General features: G+C 44.1%; 2 protein-coding genes across 3 annotated transcripts; both read left to right on the top strand.

The window, feature by feature from the left end:
• The first annotated feature begins 7,265 nt into the window (after nucleotides 1–7,265).
• Nucleotides 7,266–11,626, top strand: LOC110500707 (RNA-binding protein 4.1). Its single transcript, XM_021578217.3, has 4 exons — nucleotides 7,266–7,398; nucleotides 8,099–8,534; nucleotides 8,850–9,665; nucleotides 9,898–11,626. The coding sequence occupies exons 2-3, from the start codon at nucleotides 8,123–8,125 to the stop codon at nucleotides 9,647–9,649; spliced, it is 1,212 nt and encodes a 403-aa protein (XP_021433892.1). The 5' UTR covers nucleotides 7,266–7,398; nucleotides 8,099–8,122; the 3' UTR covers nucleotides 9,650–9,665; nucleotides 9,898–11,626.
• LOC149973262 (RNA-binding protein 4.1-like) lies at nucleotides 11,518–15,954 on the top strand. 2 transcript variants are annotated; one of them, XM_090214796.1, is made up of 4 exons: nucleotides 11,518–11,909; nucleotides 12,672–13,096; nucleotides 13,961–14,807; nucleotides 15,062–15,954. In XM_090214796.1, exons 2-3 carry the CDS (start codon nucleotides 12,685–12,687, stop codon nucleotides 14,785–14,787), a joined length of 1,239 nt encoding a protein of 412 aa, XP_090070922.1. In that variant the 5' UTR covers nucleotides 11,518–11,909; nucleotides 12,672–12,684; the 3' UTR covers nucleotides 14,788–14,807; nucleotides 15,062–15,954. The 2 variants fall into 2 exon arrangements, with proteins under 2 accessions (XP_090070922.1, XP_021433890.1); XM_021578215.3 differs by having other exon boundaries at nucleotides 11,762–11,909; nucleotides 13,961–15,954.
• Nucleotides 15,955–17,552: the final 1,598 nt, after the last annotated feature.

Here is a 17,552-nt window from a genome sequence, read left to right as displayed (position 1 = left end):
TTACCTCCGGACTACCTTCCATTTTTGAAGACATTTATTTTCATTGTTAGAGCAGCCACTTGAGTATCTGGTCAATATAATATATCATCTGTGGCTGAGGCCAATATAGAGTGATAGGAATAACGTACTTCAGTAGACTTTTTTTGAGCTACGACAGATGATGAGGAGGAGACCTGGGTACTGTTAAATCGATGAAGGTAGCTCGAAGTGGACTTGTGATCATTTTCTGTGTTTCTTCCGTCCAGGGGTGTCAGTTATACCGGGAGAGCTTTTGTGCCAAACCCACTAAGGTGTTTCAGATGCCAAGCTTATGGTCATGTTGCAGCAGTGAGTAGGAGGGAGATTCCGAGATGTGAGAAGTGTCCAGGAGGAATTTGTAGTATCGGTGGAAAAAACAGTGTCAATTGTGGGGGTGCCCATGTTGCTAAGGATCAGAAGTGACGGGTGCAAGAGAGAGGCAGTGAAAAGAGATGCCCTAGAGCAGCTTTTCCCAAACGCAGTCCTGGGGACCCAAAGGCGTGCACATTCTGGTTGTTGCCCTAGCACTACACAGCTGATTCAAATAACCAAAACGTGATGATGAGTTCATTAACCGATTTTATGACAGTGCAAAAACCAAAACGTGGAAACGCTGAACTAGTGATATATATATAGATGTACTGTAGGATTAGTTGGTCTTATGTAGTAGTGCTATATGCAGTATATTTAGGGTTAGTTGGTGGTATGTAGTGGTGCTGTATAGATGTAGGGTTAATTGGTGGTATGTAGTAGCTCTATATAGATGTAGGGTTAGTTGGTGGTATGTAGTAGCTCTATATAGATGTAGGGTTAGTTGGTGGTATGTAGTAGTGCTATATGCAGTAGATTTAGGGTTAGTTGGTGGTATGTAGTAGCTCTATATAGATGTAGGGTTAGTTGGTGGTATGTAGTAGCTCTATATAGATGTAGGGTTAGTTGGTGGTATGTAGTAGCTCTATATAGATGTAGGGTTAGTTGGTGGTATGTAGTAGTGCTATATGCAGTAGATTTAGGGTTAGTTGGTGGTATGTAGTAGCTCTATATAGATGTAGGGTTAGTTGGTCTCATGCAGTAGTGCAATATGCAGTAGATTTAGGGTTAGTTGGTGGTATGTAGTGGTGCTGTATAGATGTAGGGTTAGTTGGTGGTATGTAGTAGCTCTATATAGATGTAGGGTTAGTTGGTGGTATGTAGTAGCTCTATATAGATGTAGGGTTAGTTGGTGGTATGTAGTAGCTCTATATAGATGTAGGGTTAGTTGGTGGTATGTAGTAGCTCTATATAGATGTAGGGTTAGTTGGTGGTATGTAGTAGCTCTATATAGATGTAGGGTTAGTTGGTGATATGTAGTGGTGCTGTATAGATGTAGGGTTAGTTGGTGGTATGTAGTAGCTCTATATAAATGTAGGGTTCGTTGGTGGAATGTATTAGCTCTATATAGATGTAGGGTTAGTTGGTGGTATGTAGTAGTGCTGTATAGATGTAGGGTTAGTTGGTGGTATGTAGTAGCTCTATATAGATGTAGGGTTAGTTGGTGGTATGTAGTAGCTCTATATAGATGTAGGGTTAGTTGGTGGTATGTAGTAGCTCTATATAGATGTAGGGTTAGTTGGTCTTATGTAGTAGCTCTATATAGATGCAGGGTTAGTTGGTGGTATGTAGTAGCTCTATATAGATGTAGGGTTAGTTGGTCTTATGTAGTAGTGCAATATGCAGTAGATTTAGGGTTAGTTGGTGGTATGTAGTGGTGCTGTATAGATGTAGGGTTAGTTGGTGGTATGTAGTAGCTCTATATAAATGTAGGGTTCGTTGGTGGAATGTATTAGCTCTATATAGATGTAGGGTTAGTTGGTGGTATGTATTAGCTCTATATAGATGTAGGGTTAGTTGGTGGTATGTAGTAGCTCTATATAGATGTAGGGTTAGTTGGTGGTATGTAGTAGTGCTATATGCAGTATATTTAGGGTTAGTTGGTGGTATGTAGTAGCTCTATATAGATGTAGGGTTCGTTGGTGGAATGTATTAGCTCTATATAGATGTAGGGTTAGTTGGTGGTATGTATTAGCTCTATATAGATGTAGGGTTAGTTGGTGGTATGTAGTAGCTCTATATAGATGTAGGGTTAGTTGGTGGTATGTAGTAGCTCTGTATAGATGTAGGGTTAGTTGGTGGTATGTAGTAGTGCTGTATAGATGTAGGGTTAGTTGGTCTTATGTAGTAGTGCTATATGCAGTAGATTTAGGGTTAGTTGGTGGTATGTAGTAGCTCTATATAGATGTAGGGTTAGTTGGTGGTATGTAGTGGTGCTGTATAGATGTAGGGTTAGTTGGTGGTATGTAGTAGTGCTGTATAGATGTAGGGTTAGTTGGTGGTAGGTAGTAGCTCTATATAGATGTAGGGTTAGTTGGTGGTATGTAGTAGCTCTGTATAGATGTAGGGTTAGTTGGTGGTATGTAGTAGTGCTGTATAGATGTAGGGTTAGTTGGTGGTAGGTAGTAGCTCTATATAGATGTAGGGTTAGTTGGTGGTATGTAGTAGCTCTATATAGATGTAGGGTTAGTTGGTGGTATGTATTAGCTCTATATAGATGTAGGGTTTGTTGGTGGTATGTAGTAGCTCTATATAGATGTAGGGTTAGTTGGTGGTATGTATTAGCTCTATATAGATGTAGGGTTAGTTGGTGGTATGTAGTAGCTCTATATAGATGTAGGGTTAGTTGGTGGTATGTAGTAGTGCTATATGCAGTAGATTTAGGGTTAGTTGGTGGTATGTAGTAGCTCTATATAGATGTAGGGTTAGTTGGTGGTATGTATTAGCTCTATATAGATGTAGGGTTAGTTGGTCTTATGTAGTAGCTCTGTATAGATGTAGGGTTAGGTGGTGGTATGTAGTAGTGCTGTATAGATGAAGGGTTAGTTGGTGGCATGTACTGGACTGATCCGTATGGTGAATGGTGTGAGGCAGCCCAGTGGTTGGTGCACGCCGACTGATCCGTATGGTGAATGGAGTGAGGAAGCCCAGTGGTTGGTGCACGCCGACTGATCCGTATGGTGAATGGAGTGAGGAAGCCCAGTGGTTGGTGCACGCCGACTGATCCGTATGGTGAATGGAGTGAGGAAGCCCAGTGGTTGGTGCACGCCGACTGATCCGTATGGTGAATGGAGTGAGGAAGCCCATTATTTTGTTATTTGAAGAGTCTCGCCCTTTGTACGTATATTTGGGTTATGTGTGATATCCTGTTAGAGCTTCATGCCCAAACCTCTTGCAGTGTGATAAATGTACTATCGGACATTTGTCAAGTGTATATAGATGGGAGGAGTATCATATGACAGTAGAGGCAAAATGCTGCAATTGTGGTGGTGAGCATGTACCAGAATTCCTGAAGTGCCCTGTTAGGGTGAAGGAGACCGAGGTGACAAGAATAAGGGTTGTCCAGCATGTCTCCTACCCGGAGGGGGTGAGAAGAGTGGAAGAAGGGAGTAAAGTTGAAGAAACCATGGTAGTTGGATTAGAGACATCAGTAAATGTTACTCGCCAATAGGACCCTGGCACGTTGCATGTTAAAAAGGTGGACTTAGTATCGTTTCTTGCATTGGCTATAAACTGCACAGCGCAAACAAAGAAAACATTTGAGAAAATAGGCATCGTTGTGAGTGCGGCTGAGCGTTTTTTGGGGCATTACAAGGAATCCTGTCGATTAATGTTCGGTCAACACAGACACATGAGCCTGTGTAGGGATGTGATTTATATTATCACTGAAGGAGTGGGGTGGGGATTTGGGGGATTTATTTTATTTTTGTATTGTGTATTATGTCTCCCCTTTCCCGCAATGAATATACAGTATATACACACAAATGTATGTGGACACCCCTTCAAATGTGTGTATTCGACTATTTCAGCCACACCGGTTGCTGACAGGTGCGTAAAATCGAACACACAGACATGCAATCTCCATAGACAAACATTGGCTGTAGAATGGCCTTACTGAAGAGCTCAGTGACTTTCAATGTGGCACCGTAATAGGATGCCACCTTTACAACAAGTCAGTTCGCAAATTTTCTGCCCTGCTAGAGTTGCCCCGGACAACTGTAAGTGATGTTATTGTGAAGTTGAAATGTCTAGGAGCAACAACGGCTCCGCCACGAAGTGGTAGGCCACACAAGCTCACAGAATGGGACCACTGAGTGCTGAAGTGCGTAGTGCGTTGTAATCGTCTGTCCTCGGTTGCAACACTCACTACCAAGTCCCAAACTGCCTCTGGAAGCAACGTCAGCACAATAACTGTTCGTTGGGAGCTTCATGAAATGGGTTTCCATGGTCAATCAGCCTCACACAAGCCTAAGATCACCATGCACAATGTCAAGCTTCGGCTGGAGTTGTGTAAAGCTTGCCACCATTGGACTTTGGAGCAGTGGAAACGCGTTCTCTAGAGTGATGAATCATGCTTCACCATCTGGCAGTCCAATTGACGGATGTGGGTTTGGCAGATGCCAAAAGAATGCTACCTGCCCGAATGCATAGTGCCAACTGTAAAGTTTGGTGGAGGAGGAATAATGACCTGGGGCTGTTTTCATGGTTCGGGCTAGATCCTTTAGTTCCAGTGAAGGGAAATCTTAACGCTACATCCTAGACCATTCTTTGCTTCCGACTTTGTGGCAACAGTTTGGGGAAGGCCCTTTCCTGTTTTAGCATGACAATGCCACCATGCACAAAGCAATGTCCATACAGAAATGGTTTGTCGAGATCAGTGTGGAAGAAGTTGACTGGCCTGCATAAAACCCTGACCTCAACCCCATCGAACACCTTTGGGGTGAACTGGAATGCCGACTGCAAGCCAGGCATAATAGCCCAACATCAGTGCCCAACCTCACTAATGCTCTTGTGGCTGAATGGAAGCAACTCCCCGCAGCAATGTTCCAAAATCTAGTGGAAAGCCTTCCCAGAAGAGTGGAGGCTGTTGTAGCAGCAAAGGGGGGACCAACTCCATATTAAAGCCCATGAGATATTTGACGAGCAGGTGTCCACATACTTTTGGTCATGTAGTGTTACAGTTACAGTTGAAGTCGGAAGTTTACATACACCTTAGCCAAATACATTTCAACTCAGTTTTTCACAATTAATGACATTTAATCCAAGTAAAAATTCCCTGTCTTAGGTCAGTTAGGATCACCACTTTATTTTAAGAATGTGAAATGTCCCGCTCTTCCCCCCCTGGCACTCGAGGGTGCCAAACTGCCCTGCATCACGCACTCCTGCGATCATCAATTACGCACACCTGCCTTCTCTCGTCAAGCGCATCAGCGATATTGGACTCACCTGGACTCACTCATTACCTGTTTATTATTTCCCCTATATTTGTCAGTTCCCCTGCTCTGTTCCCTGCTGATGCATTCATTGTTTTTGTCTTTGTTACCCGTGTGCGGATGCTGTTCCTGTCTCTTTCCATGTCCGTTCCTTATTAAATGTTTGACTCCCCGTACCTGCTTCGCCTCTCCACCTTCAACTATGTGACAATAATAGTTGAGAATTATTTATTTATGCTTTTATTTCTTTCATTACAATCCCAGTGTGTCAGAAGTTTACATACACTCAATTAGTATTGAAGGCATTGCCTTTAAATTGTTTAACCTGGGTCAAACGTTTTGGGTAGCCTTCCACAAGCTTCCCACAATGTTTTTCTATTTTGTGAAGTGCACCAGTCCTTCCTGCAGCAAAGCACCCACACAACATGATGCTGCCACCCCCGTGCTTCACGGATGGGATGGTGTTCCTCGGCTTAGTAGCCTCCCCTTTTTCCTCCAAACATAACGATGGTCATTATGGCCAAACAGTTCTATTTTTATTTCATCGGACCAGAGGACATTTCTCAAAAAAGTACAATCTTTGTCCCCATGTGCAATTGAAAACCGTTGTCTGGCTTTTTTAATGGCGGTTTTGGAGCAGTAGCTTCTTCCTTGCTGAGCGGCCTTTCAGGGTATGTCGATGTAGGACTCGTTTTACTGTGGATATAGATACTTTTGTACCTGTTTCCTTCAGCATCTTTACAAGGTCCTTTGCTGTTGTTCTGGGATTGATTTGCACTTTTCACACCAAAGTACATTCATCTCTAGGAGACCCTTCCTGACTGGTATGACAGCTGAGTGGTATGACAAGTTCCCATGGTGTTTATTCTTACCTTTAGTTGTTTGGAAATTGCTCCCAAGGGTGAACCAGACTGGAGGTTTACAATTTTTGTCTGAGGTCTTGGCTGATTTCTTTTTGATTTTCCCATGATGTCAAGCAAAGAGGCACTGAGTTTGAAGGTATGGCCTTGAAATACATCCACAGGTACACATCCAAATGATTCAAATTATGTAAATTAGCCTATCAGAAGCTTCTAAAGCCATGATATAATTTTCTGGAATTTTCCAAGCTGTTTAAAGGCACAGTCAATTTAGTGTATGTAAACTTCTGACCCACTGGAATTGTGTCAGTGTGAATTATAAGTGAAATAATCTGTCTGTAAACAAATGTTGGAAAAATGATTTGTGTCATGCATAATGTACATGCCCTAACCGACTTGCCAAACCTATAGTTTGTTAGCAAGAAATTTGTGGAGTGGTTGAAAAACGAGTTTTAATGACTCCAACCTAAGTGTATGTAAACTTCTAACTTCAACTGTATTTGAGTGAATGAGACTTGACGTCAGAAGAGTTACAGGGTGTGTTAAGTGGTGATGTCCCATCCTTTCAGGTTGTTGGCATGAGGTAGGACTAAATAGATTTACATTGTGGAGTAGGTGAGTGTTTTTTTTATTTTGTGAGTGTAGCGTTAGATGGTAGGTTATTTGTTTATTTTTTCAAGGGAAGCATAGGAGAGTTGTACTCCAATCTAGTATGTGGCGGTAATGCAATATGTATTGGATGCCAACCGAAGTTAAACATCAAAGAAGAAGAACCTTACTAGAGGCACACAAAGATACCGTTACCATTTCACCATTACTATAAGATAGTTGGCGCGTTTTAGCATGCATCTAAACCACGCAATTTAAAAAACAACTTTGGCAAAGGGTAAAGTCTACAAAACATAGTCCACATATATAGTTTTGGCAACAGAAAACTGTATTGTGATCAAATGTTTCATCGATGAGAACATTTGCAGAATATCGGTAAAAATCCATCTCGTCTCATATTCTCACTACCAAATTTAGAAGTGGTTGTGAGTGGAAAAGCCGAGCGGATGCTTGAGATTTATACATCCGGTGAAATATCTGTCTCATTGTTATGTCTTTGGTGCTAAGGTATGTTTGCGGACCGCCATAATTCCACAGAAGAAGAAGGTGAAAAATCATCACGACGCCATTTCAGAAGTCATTCATTGGCGGCTGAATTCATAGTTCAGGTGAGGACATTTAATTTATTGGTGAATTTTATTTAACAAGTTGTTAGTGTTTGGAGTAAGGTATTCTGTACGATATTGTCATGGCGTGTTTGTTTGACCAAAAGTAGGAACGAGTTAGGTACGCTAGCACCATACCGTGCAAACGTTTCTTCCTAAAACTACTGTAGTATCAGCGGTAACGTTAGCATACTAACTAACGCAAATGGCTACCAAACTAACTTAGCTGGCTAGGTTATCAGCACCATTTGAATATCAGTTGGAGGTTTCAGACTATCGCCCAATGTTAGCCAGTTTTCAATCACATGATTTAGCTAAATATATATATATATTTAAATTGTAGTTAAAACAGTTAGCTTTGAGCATAGCAAGCTAACCAACGTTAGCTGGCGAAAGTGCGGTAAATTCAACTTCTGAAGCTAGCTGCTAGATGAATATTTATATATAATCTTGATAGCTAGCCATGAATGATTAAATGGCAAGTCATCAATGTTAAACAACTGTTTGCTAGTTGGCCTGGTCAGCTAGCTGCGGAAGTAACGTTAGCTAACTAGCTAATGTTACGTCCGATAACTTGATGACGTATTATTCTCTTGCCGTATTAAAGAACGCTTATAATAATAAGTCTACACGTGGTTCTTTAATTAAATCTAAAAATATTTTATATATACTTGGTAAACAAACTGCTTGTTTCCCCTTTCAGGAATAACAACATTCTGATTTGAAGATGGTGAAAATCTTCATTGGCAATCTCGCCTCCGGCACCACGCAGGACGAGCTACGCACTCTCTTCTCCGAGTATGGAAAGATCTCTGAGTGTGATATTGTCAAGAACTTTGGCTTTGTGCACATGAAGGACAAAGCCGAAGCGGAGGAGGCCATCAAGAACCTCCACCACTATGAGCTCAACGGGGCTCAGATGAACGTGGAGATGAGCCGTGGCAGACCTAAGTCAACCACCAAGCTGCATGTCAGTAACATCCCAGAGGGTTGCACCAATGAGGAGCTGAAGACCAAGTTTGAGGCTTACGGCCCTGTGGTTGAGGCTGACATAGTGAAGGACTACGCCTTTGTCCACATGGAGTCTGTGGATGATGCCATGGAGGCCATCAGTGGGCTGGACAACACAGCCTTCCAAGGTGAACCCGCAGGCAGAAGAGAGCAGATAGTCTGTGCTTTCCGTAGTTACAGAATACACTTTTTAGATGGCATAAAGATCGTAACGTGATGCTGAATAGCATTTTGGTTTAATTCTGAGGTCAATTAATAAGTAACGGCAATAAGGTTGAGTCTTTTCCGTGGTTCTTTTATTCGGTTTCAACGTAACAGTGCAGGTGAATCAATTGATGCTAATATATAAGTATTTGCAATAAGAAAATAACTTTAGTCGTTAAGAAGCAGTGGAGCGTGTCAGAAGCCTACCGTCTCATGCGTCTCTTCTCTCTCCTCAAAAGGCAAGCTGATGAGCGTACAACTGTCCACCAGTCGTCTGCGCACGGTCCCGGGAATGGGAGCTCAAACCGGCTGCTATGTCTGTGGGAAACAGGGTCACTGGTCGAAAGACTGCCCTAGCGGCGGTCAGAATGGCGGTAGCTACAGTGACCGCGATGACCGACCCGGGGGTGGCCCAATGAGGGGCCGCGGCAGGGGCTTCCCACGGGGTTTCAGCAGGGGTGGCGGTGGATACCCTAGTGGCTACGGGATGCCCCCAAGGGCTGCGGCATCCGACTACATGGGCGGGCTAGGGTATAGCAGAGCGTCCAGTTACCTGGGGGGGCCTCCCCCTCTGAGCCGTAGGCCTAGCTATGGCTCTGCTCGGGAGTACAGCGCAGATGCCAGGGATCGGTACAGCGGCAGGCTTCCGAGCTCCTATCCTGAGAGGGCATCGGCCTACGAGCGAGACCACTACAGCAGCGTTGACTATTACGAGAAGTACAGAGCACGGCCATACGGCTCAAGCTATTTTGAAGAGCGCCGCCTCGGCTATATCCCACCTCCCCCTCCCCCCTCTTCCTCCCTCTCAAGGCTCTCCTCTAGTATCGACCCGTACGAGCGCCGCCCGCTACCACCACCCTCGACGGCCGCCTCGTACTACTTGCGAGACCGCAGCCCGATCAGACGAGTGGCCGTCGCCTCTGACAGCTATGGTTACGAGCGCTCGCGGCTGTCCCCGGTGTCGTCCTCCAGAAGCTCTTCGTATGCCGTCCCGCGGGCCAGGGACCCCTACACCGATCGGGCACGCTATGCTTACTGAGCCACACACTGCCAAGGTGAGCCAACCAACTAGGAATACTAACCCATTCCTGTGGGTGAGTGTGTTCTGGAATGGTGCGTTCCATTTATTGTAAAACAGGTACTTGATGTTACAGTGGGGACTGGGATACTGTAGACTCGTGTTCATCTTTATATTTCTTCAATGAAGAAAAGACCCCACACACAGTGCTTTTTAAACCGGGAGACACCATCCCATTTCTCAAAGCGAATGCTCTGCTCTTTTTCTAGGTGTGTATGAAATGCCGGACTTTTCCTTTGCTACCATTCCTCCTCCCAGCTGCATGGTTCCATCGAGCTGTGCCGCAAACAAACCTTTCGCGACTCGGAATGTGGTGACGCGAGAGTGACGCGGACGGAAATTGGCGTGTGCATCTTCGTGGCACCGGTGCCGGCAGACGAATAATCCTCTCAACTAACTAACCAATCAGTCCACACCACCCCACATTCTTCCTTTATTTTAGTTGTCAGTTACAGAGCCTGTTTGCTATCGAAAACCACCAGTGTGGCATTTCTACAGTTTGATGTTAATACTAGCTTAATTATACCGGCTTTCAAATCGCTTTGTTAGTTTGTGTGGGTCATGTTTTTTGTGGGGGGATTTTAAACGTGTTTTTTCCTCTCCCCCTTGTGATTTAATATCGTCAAAGCAAATTGGCCTCTGAATTTGCCACATTTTTTATTTGTCGGATTGAGGTGACCGTAGTTAAGAGAAATATTTATCCTTTTTGAGAAATATCTCGTTTTCATTTAATTGGTTTGTTCAACTATTAATTTAAAACTTCATTCCATGTATAGCTCAGTAGTCATTTAACATTTTTTTCCTTATTTAAATCCCCCCCCCCCCCCTGGGAAAGCAATGTAAGAGTAGGCGGGTATGAATATTCCCCAGAACAATCTGTGAAATTCATCCACTGGATTTTAGAACGCTTTCATTTTGTTAAAGGAGGATAGCCTAAGCAGTAGGACAACAGGATATCTTGAGTTAATATCATTGAGATAGAGGACTCATCTTTGCATCTGTGCCATTATAGCATTTGTGGCTGCATGGGTAGCGCCATTGAGACCCCCATTTTGAGGTAGTCAATTCTCTTCGCAATTGGCTGTTCCCTCCTGATGACCTGGTTGGACACGACTCCCAGCGTGGTCACCAGGAGGGATCAACCAATGAAGTTGGAAGTCCCACCCAGTTGTCTATAATAAAATGGTGGATGCCCTCTGGTGCTGCCCATGCCAGTACAGCTTTTGGCCACTAGAGGCCTCAATCATTCTTTGGTTAATATCTGCTGTCACAACATTGTCATTATCCCAAGACAACATTCCAGCTTTAGAATTATTTTGGGTGTATTTGCAGGGTTAAAAACAGTATGTGCGTTTCCTAACCAAAAATAAGCAATCGGTTGGTACCCATTGGAACAGTGCATGCTTAATACACTTCCAAGAGTAACTATTTTTGCATGATTAGGATGGTCCAGTCTGAAATTCAGATTTAAGAGGCTTGTTTCAACACTCTAAATATTGTTTCTAATAACCCAAGCTTTAATAATCCAAAATGGTCCTCTATTAATGTAATATTTATTTCTAGACATAAACATGTTGAATACAGTAAATAACATGAGCATAACTGGCATTGCTATCAAATCAAACTTTGCTTACTTACATGACATTACCATTGAGATATAATGGGCTCTAGTCTGATCACTTTCTTGGGGTGCCTTAGTCTGCGTTGAGATGGGCAGCCCTATTCTGATATACAAAAAGAGCCAATGTGAAAAGATCTGTGATTGGTCAAATGACAAATTTGTGGAAAAAATATCAGAATTGGGCGTCCTGTCTAAACAGAACATCTGTCTGCTCAGTTCTTATGGGAATTGTTGTAGTTTGTATATTTCCTACAGTCAAAGCGTGTACGTTTTATGCCTTTTATTTTTTAATAAACCAAAATGTATTTTGGTGAGAATCCTCTCTTGAGACATCTGGACTTTTTCCCACATCTATACTTGATAATGCATTGACAATACTTTTCAGATGATACTTATTTAAACCTGATAATGGGTACTAAATCAAGAAAATTAAAGTCATTTTCCATTCGGCCAATCAACAGGTCTGATTTTGAAACCCGATCTGGTTTTGCCTTGTGAGGGGCTGGATAGAGATTATGCCGTAGGTAGCAAACGCCGGCAGAGAGGAGCCATTTCAGCCCTTCGGAAACTGGCACCAACCCAGTGAGTCCATCGTGAAAGGTACGAAGGAACATGTATTCTAGCTAGCTATCCATTTATTTTATGTTAGGCATTGCCGTTGCAACCAGCACAAATATTAAATGCAACTATGTAAAATCATATGACCGTCATGCAACGCGTTTCGGATCTATTGTTAGCGTAGCATGCTCGTTGTGCATGCAGACACAGACGACACAACTTGCTAGCGTTGCCACAAAAGGCAATTACTAGCTTGTCTGCAGTGGTGTCGCTAGTTCTCAGGCACGTTCCAAACGAGTACACGTGCAAAAATATGCTGGTCGCTGAAATTGTTAATGTTGGTTCGCGAGCTGAATGAATGAATGGGCAATGTACAGTTTGTTCAGTTAAGCATAACCTCTGTTGCAAAAACAGCATTGTGATTGGTTAATAACTGGTCCTCCTACTTATGACCCAGTGCATCCACTTACAGTGCATTTTTATTTTATTTAACTAGGCATGTCTGTGAAGAACACATTTGTATTTACATAGACGGCCCTACCTAAGAAACTCATTCGGGGCTGGGATTATATATATATATATATATATATATATATATATATATATTAGGACAAAACACATGCCAACGACGATGCATACAGAGAGTCCTAAGACACTAGCGTTATTGATCAAACATTTGGTATTTTAATAGGTTACTCACTATACTTTTAAGTTCATAAGACTCCCTGAGCCAATATATATATATATTTTTTATATCAAATTATTTCCTATGTCTAATCCTCTTCCATTGTTCATATGCTAAAGTGGGATCATCACCATGGTGAAAATCTTCATTGGGAACTTGTCTCCAGACACCATGGCAGAGGAGCTGCGTTCCCTCTTCTCCCAGTATGGAAAGGTCTCTGAGTGTGACATCGTCAAGAACTTTGGCTTTGTGCACATGAAGGATAAAGCTGAAGCGGAGGAGGCCATCAAGAACCTCCACCACTATGAGCTCAACGGGGAGCAGATGAACGTGGAGATGAGCCGCGGCAGACCCAAAGCCACCACCAAGCTGCACGTGGGCAATATCAACAGCAGCTGCACCAACCAAGAGATGCGGGCCAAGTTTGAGGAGTACGGCCCTGTGGTGGAGTGTGACATAGTGAAGGACTACGCCTTTGTCCACTTGGAGCGTATGGAGGATGCCATGGAGGCCATCAGTGGGCTGGACAACACAGCCTTCCAAGGTGAACTCACACAGGGCTTGGTTGGTCAGTTGCCAGTGTGGTGTAGGTATCCCCCTGGTAATTAGAATGAGTTCTATTCACTCACAAAACTGGTGGGTAACTCATGGATAAATGTAAGTGGTGAAAGAGTAAGGGACAGTCAAGCACTGTCTCAAAATACATCCAAGACGTTGTCCACATTTCCCCCAACTTCAGGCCAGCGTGTGGACTCTAGCTTTGCCTGCATTATTATACCTTTATTTCAACTAGGAACGAAGACCACGGTCTCTTTTACAGCTGGGCCCTACGTATACATGTTTACACATACAGTTTAGGTACAATGATTAAAAAACTACAAGACAAACGAAACGATCACAGATGATACAAAAATTACAAATACTGCAAAAGATTTCATTTACACAGGTTATTCTACTAACAGCACAAAAACTTGCATTCCCTGAAACCGTTACAAGCAATACAAAAATAAAAATGCTCCAATAAATATTTAAAATGGGCAAGGGGGACAAGAGTCTCACGTTCAAGTTTAGTCTGCAGCCTATTCCATAGGCAAGGAGCGTAACAGGAAAAGGCAGCCATACCCAGCTCTGGAAATCGCATGGGACTCGAGTGTAATCCATGCTTGAGACCTGGTTTTAGGAATTATAATTAAAATATTGATGAGTGGTGATAAATAAGAAGGTAATTTACTCGTATGCCTAGAACGTGGAACAATTGTCGGAGTTCACTTTCAGAGGAGTTCCAAGATGAATGTTATGAGGGTGGTGTTCTAATTCATGCCTGGCTTTTATCTGATTCCTTAGAGCATGTGCATAGATGGAACAGTTTGTTGTATCGTGGTAAACTCTTGCGTTTTTCTTTTTTAAGGCAAACTGATGAGCGTGAAGCTTTCGACTAGCCGCCTGCGTACTACGCCGGGAATGGGAGAGAGGACAGGTTGTTATCGGTGCGGGCAGGAAGGCCACTGGTCCAAAGAGTGCCCGCTCGACACTTCGGGCAACTACAGAGAGGGTGCCGAGCCAAGCTCTGACCCTAGGTTCGGCGGTGACTGCGGTTATCACCGGGGCTTGAATTTCGGCGTTCCAGGTTACAGTGGCAGTGATCCAGTTTACAGTGGAAGCTATTCTCCCGCGCACGGCTTTGGCGGTGTGCCCGGGTATGGCAGGGGCGCAGGCTATGAAAGCACATTGAGTTACGGGCTTCCGCCGGGTTACGGAATGAGCGCCGCCGAACGTAGCATGGCACGAGTGTATGCCAGTGAGGCAGCGTACGGAGGCAGCAGCTGGAGCCACGGCGTGGTCCCAGCCTACCCTGTGCGCCGGTCATCGTATGAGGACCGTGATCCGTATGGTGCCGTGGACTTCTACGAGAAGTATCGGGCTCGCCCGTATGGAGCCAGTTATTTCGAAGAGCGCCGGTCTGTTCCTTTGCCCAGCCCACCGTTCCCTTCCTCCTCGGCCATAATGAGGGAGCGCCTGCCTCCCTCTAGCCCCGACCTATACGAGCGCTGTCCTCTCCCTTCTCCACCAGCCCCCCTCTCCTCATCCTACTCCCGCGACCGGAGCCCATTCCGGCGAATACCTACCGAGGCGTACGAGCGCGCGCGCCTCTCCCCGGTGCCCTCCCTCCCCAGAAGATCGGCTTACGACATCCCGCGGGACCCCTACGCCGAGCGGGCGCGATATGCTTACTAACCTTTCTTCCTCCTGTCCAGGTGAGACCTGATTTAGCTTTCATAGGTTAGCGTGATTAAGTTCCCAGGGAACTAGTATTAATGTAAACACTAGGTGTTTTGATAGTTTATTTCCTAGGTAACATCCTAGAAAACGTCAGGTTTTCTGTCTTGACGTAGATTGATAAGACTGATGCCCATCAAGCTTGTTGATCAAATAGAAGAGAATGCGTGCCGTAGAACTTAAATGCATCTTGTGGGTGACCATGTTACTATTTGGTATGCTCTTTTTTCAGGTATCGCGACGGTCAACCGAGCACGAGACTATCTTTGTTTCGACTCACAATGTATTTCGGTTATGGCCCGCAATCGTGGGACTGTGAAAGTGCAGACATTTAGCTTCTCTGTTCGGTATCTGTCTCGTGTGTCAACTGATCGCTTAGTAACGTTTGTATTTCCCCACTAAAAGCAGAATGTACATAGATGTTTTTTTTTTTTTTTTTTTTTTTACAGAAATAAGTTGATTTGAATGTGAGTCCTGCAGTTATACGAAAAGTAGCACCAGTTGAATCATCCAATGCAGTTGACTCCAGGTAGCAGTTGTATGCATTATTGTGATGAATGCAATAATTTGCTAATTATGTTCTAATTCATTTTAAAACCATCAAAATACATAGGTATTGTGAATGAATGTGTAAATAATACACATCTAATTCTACTATACACCTGAGGTAAGGGCTGCAATGGACAAATGACCAAATCCTGCTTTTTGGCTGAATTGCACCTGTATCAAAAAATCATTCACTTCAAATGTTACAGTATTATTCAAATTATGTGTGAATTAAATATTACACTTTGAATAGATTCTTAGTTTTAGAGCCTTTTTTTTTACCCCCCTTTTTCTCCCCAATTTCATGGTATCCAATTGTTAGTAACTACTATGTCTCATCGCAACAACTCCCGAATGGGCTCGGGAGAGATGAAGGTCGAAAGTCATGCGTCCTCCGAAACACAACCCAACCAAGCTGCACTGCTTCTTAACACAGCGTCATCCAATCCGGAAGCCAGCCGCACCAATGTGTCGGAGGAAACACCTGGCGACCTTGGTTGCCACCATTTGTCCTGAATGATGATATGAGAAATATTTCTGTCCATCTGTTTCTCAATAAAGTCACTGTCTGAAAAGTTATTGGTCTTTTGATTCATGATTTCTTACCATGTTTTGTCCACCACCCCATTCTTCTTTTGGACGGTAGTAGGTGAGCTTGGAAGGTAGTTGTTTTCCCCCTAGAATGTCAGCAGCAGAATGAACACAACTGCTCACATTTTAGTTTATTGCTCCTCAGTTACTCATACATGATATTGGTAATATTGTCCTGTACACTAGTTAGCACACCTTATAGGTGGTTAATTAAGCAATAAGGATGAGAGAAGGTGTGGTATATGGCCAATACACCACTGGTAAGGGCTGTTCTTACACACAACGCAACGCGAAGTGCCTGGATATAGCCCTTAGTCGTGGTATATTGGCCGTATGCCACTAACCTCAGAGGCGCCTTGAAATCAAATCAAATGTATTTATAAAGCCCTTCGTACATCAGCTGATATCTCAAAGTGCTGTAAAGAAACCCAGCCAAAAACCCCAAACAGCAAGCAATGCAGGTGTAGAAGCACGGTGGCTAGGAAAAACTCCCTAGAAAGGCCGAAACCTAGAGAGGAACCAGGCTGTGAGGGGTGGCCAGTCCTCTTCTGGCTGTGCCGAGTGGAGATTATAACAGAACATGGCCAAGATGTTCAAATGTTCATAAATTACCAGCATTGTCAAATAATAATTATCACAGTAGTTGTCGAAGGTGCAACAAGTCAGCACCTCAGGAGTAAATGTCAGTTGGCTTTTCATAACCGATCATTGAGTATCTCTACCACTCCTGCTGTCTCTAGAGAGTTGAAAACAGCAGGTCTGGGACAGGTACCACGTCCGGTGAACAGGTCAGGATTCCATAGCCGCAGGCAGAACAGTTGAAACTGGAGCAGCAGCACTTCCAGGTGGACTGGGGACAGCTAGGAGTCATCGTGCCAGGTAGTCCTGAGGTATGGTCCTAGGGCTCAGGTCCTCCGAGAGAGAGAAAGAAAGAGGATTAGAGAGCATACTTAAATTCACACAGGACACCGGATAAGACAGGAGAAGTACTCCATATATAACAAACTGACCCTAGCCCCCCGACACAAACTACTGCATCATAAATACTGGAGGCTGAGACAAGAGGGGTCAGGAGACACTGTGGCCCCATCCGATGATACCCCCGGACAGGGCCAAACAGGAAGGATATAACCCCACCCACTTTGCCAAAGCACAGCCCCCACACCACTACAGGGATATCTGCAACCACCAACTTACCATCCTGAGACAAGGCCGAGTATAGCCCACACAAAGATCTCCGCCACGGCACAACCCAATGGGGGGCTCCAACCCAGACAGGAAGATCACATCAGTGACTCAACCCACTCAAGTGACGCACCCCTCCTAGGGACGGCATGAAAGAGCACCAGTAAGCCAGTGACTCAGCCCCTGTAATAGGGTTAGAGGCAGATAATCCCAGTGGAAAGAGGGGAACCGGCCAGGCAGAGACAGCAAGGGCAGTTTGTTGCTCCAGTGCTTTTCTGTTCACCTTCACACTCCTGGGCCAGACTACACTCAATCATATGACCCACTGAAGAGATGAGTCTTCAGTAAAGACTTAAAGGTTGAGACCGAGTCTGCGTTTCTCACATGGGTAGGCAGACCAT

The sequence above is a fragment of the Oncorhynchus mykiss genome, chromosome 21 (genome assembly GCF_057628025.1).
Source record: "Oncorhynchus mykiss isolate SJ-2025 chromosome 21, ASM5762802v1, whole genome shotgun sequence".
Taxonomy (NCBI): domain Eukaryota; kingdom Metazoa; phylum Chordata; class Actinopteri; order Salmoniformes; family Salmonidae; genus Oncorhynchus; species Oncorhynchus mykiss.
The sequence above is the reverse complement of the archived record's forward strand: the minus strand, read 5'-3'. Positions and strand labels throughout refer to the sequence as shown.

Bases quoted from the DNA above. Each gene is read 5' to 3' on its own strand.
- LOC110500707 (XM_021578217.3), top strand. From the start codon at position 8,123: ATGGTGAAAATCTTCATTGGCAATCTCGCCTCCGGCACCACGCAGGAC. The intron at 8,535-8,849 runs GTGAACCCGCAG...TCTCCTCAAAAG, and splicing joins GGACAACACAGCCTTCCAAG to GCAAGCTGATGAGCGTACAA.
- LOC149973262 (XM_090214796.1), top strand. From the start codon at position 12,685: ATGGTGAAAATCTTCATTGGGAACTTGTCTCCAGACACCATGGCAGAG. The intron at 13,097-13,960 runs GTGAACTCACAC...TTCTTTTTTAAG, and splicing joins GGACAACACAGCCTTCCAAG to GCAAACTGATGAGCGTGAAG.